The sequence below is a fragment of the Porites lutea genome, chromosome 3, assembly GCF_958299795.1.
Source record: "Porites lutea chromosome 3, jaPorLute2.1, whole genome shotgun sequence".
NCBI classification, from domain to species: domain Eukaryota; kingdom Metazoa; phylum Cnidaria; class Anthozoa; order Scleractinia; family Poritidae; genus Porites; species Porites lutea.
The window spans coordinates 45160707-45175429 of record NC_133203.1 but is presented as its reverse complement, the minus strand read 5'-3'; the positions used below and the strand labels follow the sequence as shown (position 1 = coordinate 45175429).

Below are 14723 nucleotides of genomic sequence, written 5' to 3'. Positions count from 1 at the left end.
AAGTTACTACAGTGGAAACCCCGCCTTACAGCCACCTTGGTAATATGGTCACCTCGTTATTACGGCCACTTTTTTTAGCCACCTGGCAAAAATGACCATACATTTTCTTGTAAAGAAATCCTTGTTAATACGGTCACCTCGTTATTACAGCCATTTTTTTTTGGCCCATTGGTGACGGTATTAGTGGGGTTCCACTGTACCAACTGGTTTGGATAACTCTAGAAAACTGAAAAATGGCTGGTCTTAATTTTTTCCTTTTTTGTGGCTTTTCATTTCAAAACAAACAGGAGGAGCGTCAAATGAGAGAGAAGTTTTTGAGAGAGGCACAGTATTCAAGAGGTAAGTATTGGAAAAATGTTTTTAAATAAAAGAACCCAAATCATTTCATACAGTTTTTTAATGCTTTAAATATCACAGCAGGAAAAGTAAACTGACAGTTACATGAAATAACTCAGGTTTAATTTAGGCCTCACTTCGCTTAACTTACATAGTTTCTCGAGGAAAGGAAAAGAGGAATGGGTGGATGGTTTTACTTTAAGGGGGAGGTATAGTTAACAAAGCAGTTAGCGAGTTAATAGGGTAACAGTTGCAAGCCAACAAATTTAAATAAGGAAATATTTCCATTTGTTTGAAAATGTGGTCGAAGAATTACAGCAATGTGCTACTTGTCATTCCATCTCAATGATGGAATTTAACTTACCCTTAAAGAGGGACATGCATGAAAATGCTCCAGCTAATTAGCGGGAGTAGATTATTACATGATATCTCCCAAGAAGAAGAATGAGGATGATGGCTTTAGAAGTGGCAACTTTAGACAGTTCACTGCTGTCATCATTAACATAATCATCCTCACTTCTTAGTACAGTTTGCTGTATTATTATCTTGTTTAAAGGAGCTGTGTCATGAAATTCAGCCAAATTAGGAAATTACAAAATGCCCGTTAAATTAAGAGAAACATAAAAATAACCGCTTAAAACTTTAAAGGAATGTTCAAATAACATAACAGAAACAACATGCCACGGATGGGCAAAACTGAAGAAGATTGAAACGGATTGAAATTAGAGTTTTTGAAAACTGTTCAGCCTAACAGTAACTGTTTTTCGAAGTTGATCCCTGCTGCTTGCAACTTCAAAAATAATGTTCGGGAGACATATTTGTTTGTCTTGGATCTCTGATTTTGTCATTTACCTGTAATTTCTTTGCTTACTTTAAATAGCATTTAACATGACTGTGTTCTTTTTTTTTATTATTTTCTAAAGAGGACGAAGTGGAAAGGGAAAGAAGAGAAAGGCGGGAAAGAAGAGAAAAGAACCAAACTGAAGAAGAGGTAGTGTCTTTGCCTGCTAAGGGCAAGGGTGGATCATGAATTTTTTTTCCTTAGTGGTCCAAAGTTGACCTCACCATCAAAACTATTTTACAGCTAATTCTTTGCACCCTTCCTGATAGTTATTTTCTAGTAAACTTCAACGACTTAGGTCCTTAACCCATTCACTCCTGGAGATTTTGCCGAAAACCGCGTTTTGAAGCTAGTCGAATGGTTTTCTGGTCACTGTCGAGCTATAAAGAGCTAAAACTTACCACAAACCGGGGCGAGTGGGTTAAATTTGGTCCTTTATTAATAATAATAAATTATTTTTAGTTTAAAAGCTGTTGGTTATTCAATTTTATATTTTTTTCTGGTGTGATGGGTGAGTTTAAGGGGGTTTTGGATCCCATGATCTTATCCTGGTTCAGTCACTAGAAGGGTCTAGATAATGAACATTAATTGGGAGGAACAACTTGTGACATTAATTTTTATTTACTCATTAGTGCAAAGTTAATGGTGAGTGATTATTTGCAAGAGTGAAGAATGATTCTTACTTATTTATTTACTTTGTTCAAAAACTCTTTTTTTAGGCCGAGAGTGAAAAAGAAAGGCTGCGAAAGGTACTAGGCTTAATATAGATTTTACCAAAAACTCAGCAGTGGCTATGTAAAATTATAAATTACTATGGAGGCCCATTCTGGTCAAAATCATGACAATAAAATTGCACCACAAGTCAATTTTACTACAACTGCAGCAAATATTATGGACATGTTGTGTATTTTTGTCATCACTAAACAATACTTTTTTCAACGTGTTAGTAATTATTTTTAGCAACAAGAGTTATTTTTGTTTTAATTGTACAAAATACTTTTTTCATTCATGCCATGAATTATTTTTCAGTGGTACTTTGAATTATTTTTCCAATGTGTATCAAGAATTATTTTTTAATTGGGCCGTGAATTATTTTTCGCGGTATCACGAATTTATTTTTTGGTCTACAATGCATTGCGGGCCTTGTATTTGAAGTAGACTGGTTCGAGTCTTTGACTTCCTTGGGCGACCATTTTGAAAGGAGTGCTTTCAAAGAGAATGTCAAGGCGAAACATTGTCAGGGAAAGAAATGAAAGAGGTTTTCATCTTTGTTACAAAATCTGTCAAGAGCTAGCAGTCTGTCGTTAGCGATGAGGTTTTCTGGACCAACGATTTAATAGAGGAGACTACAAAGGGACTTCACGACCCGTACACAATTCTAACCCTTATTCAACCTGACATGTCTGCCCAATTGAACTGTTCTCTACCCAATCTTGTACCTCGAGTACTCGTCTCGTACTACGCATGCTGGCTTTTGGAACAAAGACGCAGAGAATGAGTGTCCCCTACTCTGAAGTTCAGGAAGAAGCTCCCGATTCTAATCCAGACGGGCGAGCACTAGAAGCAGAGCCAGATAGACTCAAGGTAGAAGACCTTCGCTGAGTGCTAGTTAGAGTAGACCTTACTAACTGGGAAATTTGATTGATTTATCTAATATTTATGTTATGGCATTATCGGCTATATATCTCAGGTATCTGACGTTGGACAGATTCATTCATCTCCGAATATTAATGTTAAAAATCAGGAATCACTATACCGCCATCGTAAAGGCACTCGAGCAAGTTCCCTACTCTCACTAGCACTCTGCGAAGGTCTTCTACCTTGAATCCATTTGGCTCTGCTAGTTCTTGTGCCCGCCTGTCAGGATTAGAATCGGGAGATACTTCCTGAAGTTGTCATTGTACAAGTCGTGAAGTCGCTTCGCAGTCTCCACTATTAAATCTTCGGTCCAGAAAACGTCATCACTTACGCACAGACAACTGGCTCCTGACAGATTTTGTAAGAAAGATGAAAACCTCTTTCGTTTCTTTCCCTGAGAATGTTTCGCCTTGGCATTCTCTTTGAAAGCACTCCTCCACTGCAAAGTTTTCAAAATGGTCGCCCAAGGAAGTCAAAGACTCGAATCGGTCCACTTCAACTGCAAGGCCCGCAAAGCATTGTAGGCCCAAAAATAAATTCACGATACCGTGAAAAATAATTATCAGCACGATGAAAAAATAATTCTCAATACTTGTATTAAAAATAATTCGCAGTACCACTAAAAAAATAATTTGTGGTACGCATGAAAAATTTATTCATACAACAACAAAAAAAATTAAACAGCCTTCATAAAAAATAATTCATGCAGCTAAAAGAAATTAACAACACACTAAAAAAATCCTGTGTAGTGATGACAAAAATACACAACGGGTCGATAATAAATGCTGCACTGGCCAAAAAAGTCACTTGTGATGCTATTTTATCATATTAATTTTGACCAGAATGGGCCTCCATAAATTACAACTATTGCAAAAGATTTTACAGATGAATGTATTTACACAAGAATATAAAGCAAGCCGCAATGAAACAAATACAACGGTAGCTTAGATTAACATTTTGGCCTGCAAATAAAGAAAAAAAATCTCATAACATAGCACATAAATTTAAGAATCCCAACTGTTTGTAGTCAGGTCAGTTGACTATCTTCAAGAAGGCATGGCTGAGGAGTTGAACTTGCCAATGCTGTGAACAACTGTTCCTAGTGGCGAGAGCGTGAATAGGAAACCTGATGTGATCAAGTTTGAATCCAGCACCCCACACAACTTGGTCATTCTGACTCCTTCAAGTTTTAATCATTTTTTATCTAAGGGTTTAGCTAGGTGGTGTACTGTACATTTTTTTAGTAAACATGCACAGTGTACTTCTCTTTATTCTTGTAGGAGAAAGAGCAAGATAAAGAGGTGCAAGCAATTAAGGTAATGTATCATCATCTAAATACGATTTGTGTATGAACGAGACAGTGTTTATACATGTATGCCAGTAATAAATTGTCAAAAGAAGGTAAAATCCTTACTTAGTATACAAGTCAAAAAAATAGGCTGTTGCAGTCATTCAGATGGTATGGAATGGAAGAGGGTCGAAGCATGATTTCTATGAAACAACTAGCATTTTCTATGAGAGAGATGATTTTTCCGTCAGTAATAGAGGTGACTCAGAAGAATCCCAGTTTACCAAAAGGCCGATTTAGATGGTGTGATTTTTTTTTACGACTATCATACAGGACTAGCATGCGTCATGACTTCATGACAGATCGTGACAGATCGTATCATGCAAATTAGACCCATGACCCATGGTGGATGTCGTAAGTGAAAATTGTGCACATGTGGATGGTCAAAAGTCATGACGTATGCTAGTCATGTATGATAGTCGTAAGCAAAAATCATACCATCTAAATCGGCCTAAATAGGAGTCGAACCTATGACCTTGTGGTTACTAGTCCAGAGGCTCTACCACAGAGCTACAGGAGACTCATGGAAGCTAAGGCCACTAGATTCATGAACCCAAGAGCCAATGTTAGGCACCAGGGGCCAAGCAGGCATTGCTAGAGCACAGCCTTGGTTTTCAAGATAGTGTTAGAAGGCAAAAGGTCTTGTAAGTTCATACAAATGTTTACTTAGAGAAACTGGGAGACTACCCACCTACCCCTCCCCTAACCCAAAATTTTGCCCCAAGGGAAAAATCGTACTGTCAATGTTGGTTTGGTGGGGGAGGGGGGGAGGTGGTGGGGAGGTGGGCAAATCTTAGAATTTTATGCTGATCAAAAAGGTACATGGGCCACTTTTTTGTCCAATTTTTTTACTAGTGGGAATTTTATGGCTATTTGTCTCCACAAAATCACTGTTTTTTTCACTGCTTGATCCTGATGTGATTTATCAGAGATTTTCTGTGCAAGTGTTACTAAGAATCTACCTTGGCAGAAATCATGCCTAAAATTGCACAAAATGTCTGTGTAAATGGGCCTCTAACAATGTTTATCTGTTCTGCTTCATTCCAGGAGCGATACCTTGGTGGAGCCAAAAAAAGAAAGAAGGTTCGTCGTCTTGCTGACAGAAAGTTTGTGTTTGACTGGGACACTGGGGAAGACACTGCAGTCGACTACAATCCACTGTAAGTAATCACATGACTGTACCAAGCTTTTTTGTGCAATCACCATTGACATATTTAGTCGAAACAAGCTTTTTTATTGATTCTTTGGTACAGTAGTTTTTATTCATTTTAATTAGCATTATTGAGACACACATAACAAATTGGTTTTACGCTGTTTGTGAAAAATACAAATCATTGTAAATTATTGAAGGTAGATTTACCATAGTTGACTTGACTGTATTGCTGTGTTGTACCAATAATTATCACGACGGCTCTTGATTCAAGTGCTTCAAAACAACACAGGCTCTTGTCACAGTCCGGAGGTACTTACCTAAGGGTGGTACTGTTAAAATTTTGGCTGTTTTAATAATACAACTCTTGTTTGGACTAAGAATTCAATGTTGCCAGGTATATGAAGGTATATGTACTGGACAAGACTACGAGTAGTCCCTATCTTTTCACAGGGATAGACTACTCGTAGTCTAGAACTGGACAGGTAGCAAGTTTTTTTCCTCCTATATTTTTACAAATTAAATACACCATAGAAATGACAGCAAAATGTTCATAACTCAAGTGAACCACGAGCCGCAGGCCTTTGAAAGTAGCAGGGAGTCATACTGTTAGTTGCAGGGCGAGGGGGGGGGGGGGGGTGGGGATCCCAAGCCCCTGGGTGTCACTGACAGGCCTGATTAATGTTGGTTATTAAAACAGATTTCACATCTAAACATAGGTTGTTGTTAGGACTAACAGCGTCGAGAAGGTTTACAGAACATATCCATCTACTTAAATTAATGAAATAGACACCTTACAAACAGATTTGGAGGCTTCTTGAGTCTCTAAAGAAAAAGTAAAAATAAACAAGACTTTGATTAAATAACCAGCCCAGGGAGTTAAGTGCTGATATGCTTCTTGATCAAGAAACATACATTCAGTCTGTGCAACTCTCCTTTTTACTTACAAGTACTTGTCTTACTTAGCTATACAGAAAAGCATCAAATTCAGCTCTTTGGAAGAGGACATATTGGTGGAATTGATATCAAGGTAAACATTAAAAAACAGCTGGGGTATCTAACCACAGTCGAAACCACAGAATTAGATTGTTCAGAGAAGTGTTCCAAGTCATGCATGAATAAGCAGGCAACAGATGCAGGGTGGATTCAGGATTCTCCAACCTCATCTCGTGTTTTACTTCAGCATCAATAAACCACCAAGTTTTTTTTTTTTTGGGGGGGGGGGGGGGCGGGGGGGGGAAGAATACCAGTTGTATTTAAAAGCCGCAGGTCATCTTAAAGGAGGGGGGGGGGCGCCAACCCCTCCACCCTCCCCCTAGATCCTTCCCTTGAGGTGTACATGTACACACTTCTTCATCGTCATTATCAGCATCCTTCGGCCTGAGCCGAGACTCCTCAAACTACTCCTTTCTACATCGATCTTTTTTTATATCAGCCATCACAATAGAGACCTTGAGCGGAGGACGAGGACGGGATTTAAGTTTGATTTTCTTCGCGTATTCTCAAAAAATCCAACCCCGGAAGGCTTCATTGTACTTTTTTCACCAGAAAAGTAAGCACAGTTATTTTTATTGAAGAAGGTTTTAAAGTTCTCTCATGAGCGTCTTGATACTAACTTGTTTCTGTACCCGCTAAAACTCGTAGTAGAATGACGACGGCTATCGCGTTTTCCCGCCAAAATGACGCTGACTCATCCCCGAGCACTACTTGAAAATCTCGTCCTCGAGGTCGTCCTCTTCTTGGAATTTAAAGCTAAGGTCTCTATTATTCAAGTTCCTAACCACAGTCCCTCATTAGGGTGCTCTAGCATCTACAACGGCGACGGAAGCGCAAACGTCACACAAAAAGAGAATTCGCGATGCTTCAAACCTCTTGGCGTTTATTCCATCTCATTGTCCAATATTGGCGAATTTTTCTGTAGTTGAATTCTAAATGACTGTAAGTAAGTTCAGCAAAAGAAAACTAAGGCTATGTTCACACTAGTACAGATAGCTTTTGCGCCGACTCAAAAACTATACCGGGCAGGACTTCTGTTCGCACATAAGAGCGGTGATTCCGGCGCGATTTCCGTGACGGAGCGAAGCTGCGCGGCGCCGCACTGATCTGTGGAGGGTCACATATCGGATAGGTATTCACACTAGATGAGCACACGAAAAGCAATCGTTTCTCTTGTTCACGTCCTTCATAAAATATGAAATAGGAAGTTTGGTGCAACAATGGCAAAAAAGGTACAAAAAAGCGTGATGCACGTGCAGAGTTGTTGTTTTTCTTAATAAACCTATTGCGTTTTGCCGTTCTCGTTGTCGTGGCCGTTGTTGTCGCTAAAGCTGCCTAATATTATGCCAGGAAAGGTTTAAACTTTCTACGTCTCAATGGACACGGCTCAGTCTCCAAAGAAAATATGAATTTTCTAGTGATGTATTTTTTCTTTGGCCTTTATTACGATTGAAGTGGTTAACCCCTCTACAACAACCACTCCGGCCCTTAGGTGGCTGTCCTTGCGAGGCTCGGCTGTGCATTAGAATGTTAGGACGTAGTGAGGTGACAAGTCTTAAAGTAAAAATCCTTGGAAAATGATTTTTTTCTCTTCCCAGTGGCAAAAGAAGGAAACAGGAAAGTTTTATCAGGAAATGTTGGAGACAAGACGAACTGTTGAGGAAAAGACCCAAGAGGCGTAAGTATCTTATCTTGTCAATAATAAACAAAAAAACTACTAATACTGACGCGAATTGCATTTGAAATTAGTTCAATCTTAGAAGAGATAAAAGTTGTCCCGAACGGGACAGATTATGTCTTATGTCCGCATTGCACTGTGATTGATGTACGTTTGCCGTGCATTGTTGGAAAGCCTGGTTTCAGCGTACATGTATGTCAATCGAGGTTTTTGCCTGTTAGAAAACTTTGAGTTTGGAAAAGAAAGTATTGTCTTAGAAAAAGTCCGGGAAAAGCTTCGAATTTTCCGCCATCCAAAACTCTGTTCGAACCATGCTCATCCATGTTGTGGATACTATTCCGCTTCTCGAGGATATCCGCTCAAGAGAGCGTCAGCTGTAATTATTTGAGAGATTTAGAATAACGTTTACGGCAAACGGTAAACGTCAGATGGAAGTGGACAATTATGAGAAAAATCCAATCCAAAATCCTTCTTACTTTCTTACTGATAAACCTCAGCGGCATAAAACTTCTAATATTAGAGAGCTTTAGATTTGAGGACGAGTACAAGTGTGAGATTTAACTTAAAGTTTTTTCGCGTGTTCTCCGAAAAAAAAGACACTCTGGAAAGCTTTATTTTACTTTTTTTACCAAAAAGGTTTAGTACGGTTATTTATACTGAAGGAAGTTAAGCCCTCTCCCGATACCAAAATGCTAAAACTTTCTTACATTAGATAACTTGTTCCTGCCACTACGACTTCCTTGCTAAAACTCGTCGTAGAATGACGACGGCTATCACGTTTTCCCGCCAAAATGACGCTGGTCCACGCTTGAGCAATACTCAGTATTGAGAAAATCTTGTACTCGTGGTCGTCCTCGTCAAAGAATCTAAGGGTGCGTTTCTTCACTAAAATCCAAATCCGGATTTTTAATCCGATCACGGATTTTAGTGAAGAAACGCACCCTAAAGCTCTACATTTAAGTAGATAATTATTATAAAAAACAATAAACGATAAGGAAAGGGGAAACTTTGTCACGTGGTACAAATTTCCGTTTGCCGTTTGCCGTAAACGTGACTCGTGGTTCCTTCTATTTTAGGACGCGAATAAAGAAGCAGCGTGATCAGGAAAGACAGCGTGCGTTCGATGATCGTCACTGGAGCAAAAAATCCTTGGAGGAAATGGTGGAAAGAGATTGGCGGATCTTGCGAGAAGATTTTGCCATCTCTACAAAAGGCAAGAGATTCTAGGACAGGCTGTTGAAATCTTGTCGTTTTTTGTCCTGGGCTTGGTTTATCTGTGTTTTTTTTCTTTTTGTCTGTGGATTACTCTGTGCACTGTTAAATGCTAACATTGTTGCAGTCTTAATTGTCATTTCCGTCGCAACTGAAGAAAAACAACAACTGAAGTCTTATTACCCAAGGAATGAGCTGATTACCACTAACTACTCTTAGCTACGAGGGATTTTTTTTTTTTTCAAAAAATAAGAACCAATTTAAGAACCTAAATAGCCTAAATTTGTGGTAAGTACCATTTATGTAACTTGAACCTGTTAAGGCTAACGAGGGAAAATATAGGTTCTTACTCACCGGTTTTTACTGTATTTTCTCCCTCCTCATTGCAGGTGGCAAGATTCCATTTCCTCTGCGCTCGTGGAGAGAAAGCACCCTTCCAACTTCAATATTGGATATTGTAGACAAACTGCAATATGAGGTAAGCCAGTCCTTTTGATACAAAGTTGTTTCGATACTAGTCGTTCGATACGAACTCAAGAAGTGAAATTGCGCAAAAATTTCGATCACTTCGAATAAAGTTTGCAGTTGAGCAAGAAATACATTTTGGTTGAATATTCTTCGTTCTTTAAGTCAAGTACGTGAAACTATTTACACCACGAAAGAATTAACTTGTATCGAAACGACCGGTATCCCTTTGGCTTAGTCACTTAACCCCACCCCGCAAATGTCACAACCAGAATGGCGCTGGTTTAATTTTCACGTTCAAGTTAAACTGTTTCTTTACATCGATATTCATACTTTGTACGGTCTGGAAGACGGAGGCAATGTTAGTATTCTTTGCACACTTGGTATGAGGATTAAACTGTCAGACTTAGACTTGCTACAAGTCGACCTCCTGGCGAGCGGAGCGTGAAATCCGACGAAGGACTTTTTTGAAAGTCTATGTCAGACTATACATTGATAAAAAATCTGGAAGCACTATCGGCTATGCTTTTCTTAATCTAGTCATTTATTTAACCACAGCAGGGTTACCTTAGTTGGTAGATCAGCAATGGTCGCAGATTAGAAGGTTGCAAAAGAACTGAGACAGAAGGTTCTGCGCCTGGCAAACGGCTAGACCTTCGCGCGGCTTGGATGACCACTTTGAATACAACTGACTTTTAAATAAAGTCGATTTTTTTTATCTGTTTATTTACTGGTCAGTTTCATCTACTTTAAATGAAAAGAGTGATGTTATCTTTAGCGCAGAGTTTACGCTCAGAATTATATGATTTTCCCATGTGAAAAAGCTCTTTTAACTCGTACAAATGTTTCGTTTTTTTTTCAAACCAAAAGTAAAACTTTAGAACAACTCTTAGATAATCTGTCATGTGTGTTCATAGGAACCAACACCAATTCAGCGCCAAGCCATTCCTATTGGACTTCAGAACAGGGACATCATAGGAGTAGCTGAAACAGGTGAAGTGAGAGCTCAGTAGGGTTGACTGTTGGGGAAATTTTAACTATATAAATTGTATTGCAGTAGGTCACACCATGTCACGCCGATGTTAAGAATACGCGGATAACATTGGTTTTTTCAATAAAAAGGTAGTGGTAAAACAGCAGCATTTCTGATTCCTTTATTGGTGTGGATTATGGGGCTGCCAAAGATTGAACGTGACGCAGATGCTGATAAGGGACCTTACGCTGTAATCTTGGCTCCGACCAGGGAACTGGCACAACAGGTTAGTTGGTCATTTCGCTCTCTGGCGAGTTGGCATAAGGGCCTCATGTCAACTCACCAGGGAACTGGCACAACAGGTTAGTTGGTCAATTCGCCCTCAGGCGAGTTGGCATAAGGGCGTCATGTCAACTCGCTCCAACCGTTTCGCCCAAACAGATGAGGCTCGCGTGCAAGAATTCACGCTTCCGTTGCGTTGTGCCTTAAGAGCAGCGGTTATTTTCTTAGGAAAAAAGCCCAGTTTTTGTGGTCTACCTACATTCATGGGATTAGTACATACTTCCATACATACTTTCTTGTTTCCTCCCAATGGGGCTTTGCAGGAACAATCATTATTTACAATCATCACGTTTAATTACAACACTTACATTATTACTGATTACAATGCTTAACTTGTTACCAATTACAATACTTAACTTAGCTAAGAAGCATTTACAAAATTATCTAAAAGCTGGTTCTTTAAGACAGTAGTACACCTTCTCGTCAGCACGGGGGGCTAAATGACTGTTAACTTTCAGTTCGACTAACTCACCAGGATTCGTGCCGTAGGTTGAAAGTAAGTACTTTTATTGTTACAAAGGGTTACTGCGTTAAATCAGAGCCAACGGTGCGTTTGTTTTTCTAATCTTGCCAGATCGAAGATGAAGCTGCCAAGTTTGGTCGTCCTCTTGGCGTCAGGACAGTGTCCGTGATTGGTGGGGTAAGAAATCTACGCATAAGTCTGACAATGTCATTATCGATGGTGTCGTAGCTACCGTGGGTGCAATTTTGGAACAATGTTGCAACGCTGTGTTGTGCTAAAATCGTCCCGTGAACATCACCTCAAATCAGGTTCGCACATCGAATCCTCCTTCACGAGGTACAACGTGGTTCATCCTACATATTGTTAGAGCGGACATCTGTGGCCAGGACATGTCGTAGCTCGTGCGGTAGGAGTTCCCGTCCCGGTCTCTAGAAGAATGGAACAGGACAAAGGTTTCCAACCGTGCGTTTATCCTTCTCCAACTTCCCTCCGAGCTAAGAATTGCTTTCCTATAATTCGTAGAGACAGTTGTGGCTCGGTTTCGAAAATGAAGTGAGTCCCTTTGAAATGCGTGAAACAGAATTGCATGGTTGCTGAGCCCGGAGGTAGTCGCTTGTCAGAGAGTCTAAATACAGCGTTTGTCTCAAATGGGATTTTGAAATCGATAAGAGGAGATAAGCACTCAGCCATAAAAGAATAAATAAAAAGTCAATTAACACCTACCTTTTATATATTTTATCGCCAGCTTTCTCGCGAGGACCAAGGATTTCAGCTAAGGCTTGGCTGCGAGGTAAGCTAATCTGTTCCTCCTTCGTACGTTGAAACTAGCCTTCGTGGCCAGACCGAGAGAGGGAGGAGGAACTTCCCTCCTCCCTCGCACGCTCCTTGCGGAATCGTGCACCCGAATTCCCCCTCCCCCTCTTCATCCTCCTCCCCCGACCCCCCTCCGCCCGATCGAACACCTGCCTCGTAAGCCACACTACAACGCACTCTCCAGACAAAGAGGGTGGAGAAAAATTCATTCACCAGGAAACCGGGGCCCATTTCTCGAAAAGTCCCGGAAACTTTTCGGGCCAGAAATCAAATATTCAAATCGAAATATAAAGAATAAGAGCGCGGGTCCTGGCCAGCAAACTACTCCATTTTGTTTCATTAGCTAATAGTTATGTTAGATGCAAAACTATTGAAACCTCGATCTTTGATGTAAACGGGAGACAGCTTACCAAGGCCCGTTTCTCGAAAGTCCCGATAATTAACGGACCCGGTAAGCTGTCTCTGTTTACATTAAATATCGAGGTTTTAATAGTTTTGCATCTAACATGATAAAACTGTCAGTTAATGAAAGAAAATGGAGTAGTTTGCTAGCCGGGACCCGCGCTCTTATTCTTTATATTTCGATTTGAATATTTGATTTCGGGCCCGTAAAGTTACCGGGACTTTCGAGAAACGGGCCCCTGGAGCCGAAATGCGTGCCGCAATTGTTGCTGGGATAAATACTAGGGACGCGCCGGCCAGCTATTGGCCAATTTTTTTCCGTGTCCCTAGTAACAGTCCCAGAAGTCTTTGCAAAAGTTAGCTCGGCCCAGATTCCCTCTCCTTCTTTTAAAGTGGCGAGTTGTAGAGAAGTGTTTGTTGCCTTTTATATTAACATGTATCGCTAAGTACTTACTCCATTACAATTGTTTTTTTTTTTCAGATTGTCATTGCTACACCTGGTCGTCTGATTGATGTACTCGGTAAATGTTTTCTTTATATTTCTCATTTCTGCTTAAGCAGTATTGGCACCCTACAGTATCACGAGATGATTCGAAAACTACAATCATTGGTTTTCTAGCGTTTTTTCGAAATAACACTGTAACACTTGAGTCTACTTTTATCCGAACCGTTCTTAGCGAAGTGTAGTTGTCTTGTGGTAGTGTAGTAAGTTTTTGTTTGGGTTAAGCAGGGTAGGAAATTCCTTCTTCAACGGCCTCTGTTCCTGGAATCGATGAAGGTTTCAATCCAGGACCCCGGTCCTAACTTCATTAGTTCTTTCCCTACTCTTCCTCTCCTTGTATTTCAGGGTTTCTCTATTTTTCGTGCCTTCAGTTCTGGTGCCAATTTGATGGCGGTGCCGGAATTGGAAATGGTGTAGAGTTAAACTAAGTTATTCAAAATTCAAGGCGAAAAAGAATCTAACGGTATCTTCCTCTTAGAGATGGCAAATGTGAATCTATGGAGTTGCAATTTCGATGTACATAAGATTTGAAGTGTAATTGATTGAAGCTTTTTGTTCTTCCTTCTCTTACAGAAAATCGATACCTTGTACTCAGTCGCTGTTCATATATTGTTCTTGATGAGGTTAGTAGTTTTAATTTGTTTTAATTTTTGTTTTTGCGAAATTTTGAATCAGATGAAGAATAAGCTATTTTACAAAGGAAGATGCGGGGAAAGCCCTACTCTACACTCAATCATTCGTCTTCAGAAAATCTGAGCCATGTCTGTGGTACTATTGTAGGCTGATCGTATGATTGACATGGGCTTTGAACCTGATGTTCAGAAGATCTTGGAGCATCTTCCGGTGAGCAACGTGAAGCCTGATTCTGAAGATGCCGAGGATCCAGAAAAGCTGTTAGCTTATATGGGAAAGGACAAGTTTAGACAGGTTGGTATAAATAAATTAATTGATTGATTGATTGATTTATTAATTAAACCGCGGGCTCAATGTTTCAGTGTTTTTAGACTGGGGAGCGTGTTAGAACTAGGCGGAGCTTAAAGAATTTTCACGGTTCACATGAAGTTTCCTTTGATATATCTGTTTGTAGCCTTCGTATTTCGTTTGCTTCAACAACGAAAAGAGGAGACGTCTCGTCAAGGAGATGAAGTTGAGACTCTAGTCAGTTGACACTACTAGAATGTAGTGTAACCACCAGTTGAGGTTTTGAACAATCTTACTAAAGACCAGTGAGCTGAGATTCTTATCATTGGCTTTTCTGTTTCACCTTGTTTAGACTGTAATGTTTACGGCGACGATGCCTCCACAAGTAGAACGTTTGGCCAGAAACTATCTAAGGTCAGTTATCGGTTTGACCATTTACTGAAACTGTGTTTTCTAAATAGATGTCCTTTATTGACGATCTATCCGCATACAAAGCCGCTCACTATAACTATAAATAACTAAATAATAAATAATTCCGGCATATACACCGGGTAAATTTCGAGCAGCCTCTCTCTTTTTGGTCCATCGAGCAAAACGCGCAAGACACGCAAATGACCACGCGCGTGATATGAAGGCGCTAGAC

General features: G+C 40.0%; 1 protein-coding gene across 5 annotated transcripts in view; it reads left to right on the top strand.

The window, feature by feature from the left end:
• LOC140931239 (probable ATP-dependent RNA helicase DDX23) overlaps positions 1-14723 on the top strand; it is a 29340-nt gene that overhangs the window by 8428 nt on the left and 6189 nt on the right. For 2 of the 5 annotated variants that reach the window (XM_073381004.1, XM_073381001.1), the window contains exons 6-22: positions 288-339; positions 1260-1327; positions 1897-1926; positions 4096-4131; positions 5211-5323; positions 6280-6343; positions 7908-7987; positions 9064-9200; positions 9589-9677; positions 10582-10657; positions 10787-10923; positions 11554-11619; positions 12188-12232; positions 13139-13178; positions 13733-13782; positions 13940-14086; positions 14433-14494. In XM_073381004.1, the coding sequence (XP_073237105.1) occupies positions 288-339; positions 1260-1327; positions 1897-1926; positions 4096-4131; positions 5211-5323; positions 6280-6343; positions 7908-7987; positions 9064-9200; positions 9589-9677; positions 10582-10657; positions 10787-10923; positions 11554-11619; positions 12188-12232; positions 13139-13178; positions 13733-13782; positions 13940-14086; positions 14433-14494 (1292 nt within the window). The remainder of the gene's footprint in view (positions 1-287; positions 340-1259; positions 1328-1896; positions 1927-4095; positions 4132-5210; positions 5324-6279; positions 6344-7907; positions 7988-9063; positions 9201-9588; positions 9678-10581; positions 10658-10786; positions 10924-11553; positions 11620-12187; positions 12233-13138; positions 13179-13732; positions 13783-13939; positions 14087-14432; positions 14495-14723) is intronic. The other 3 variants (XM_073381002.1, XM_073381003.1, XM_073381005.1) reach the window with 3 other exon arrangements.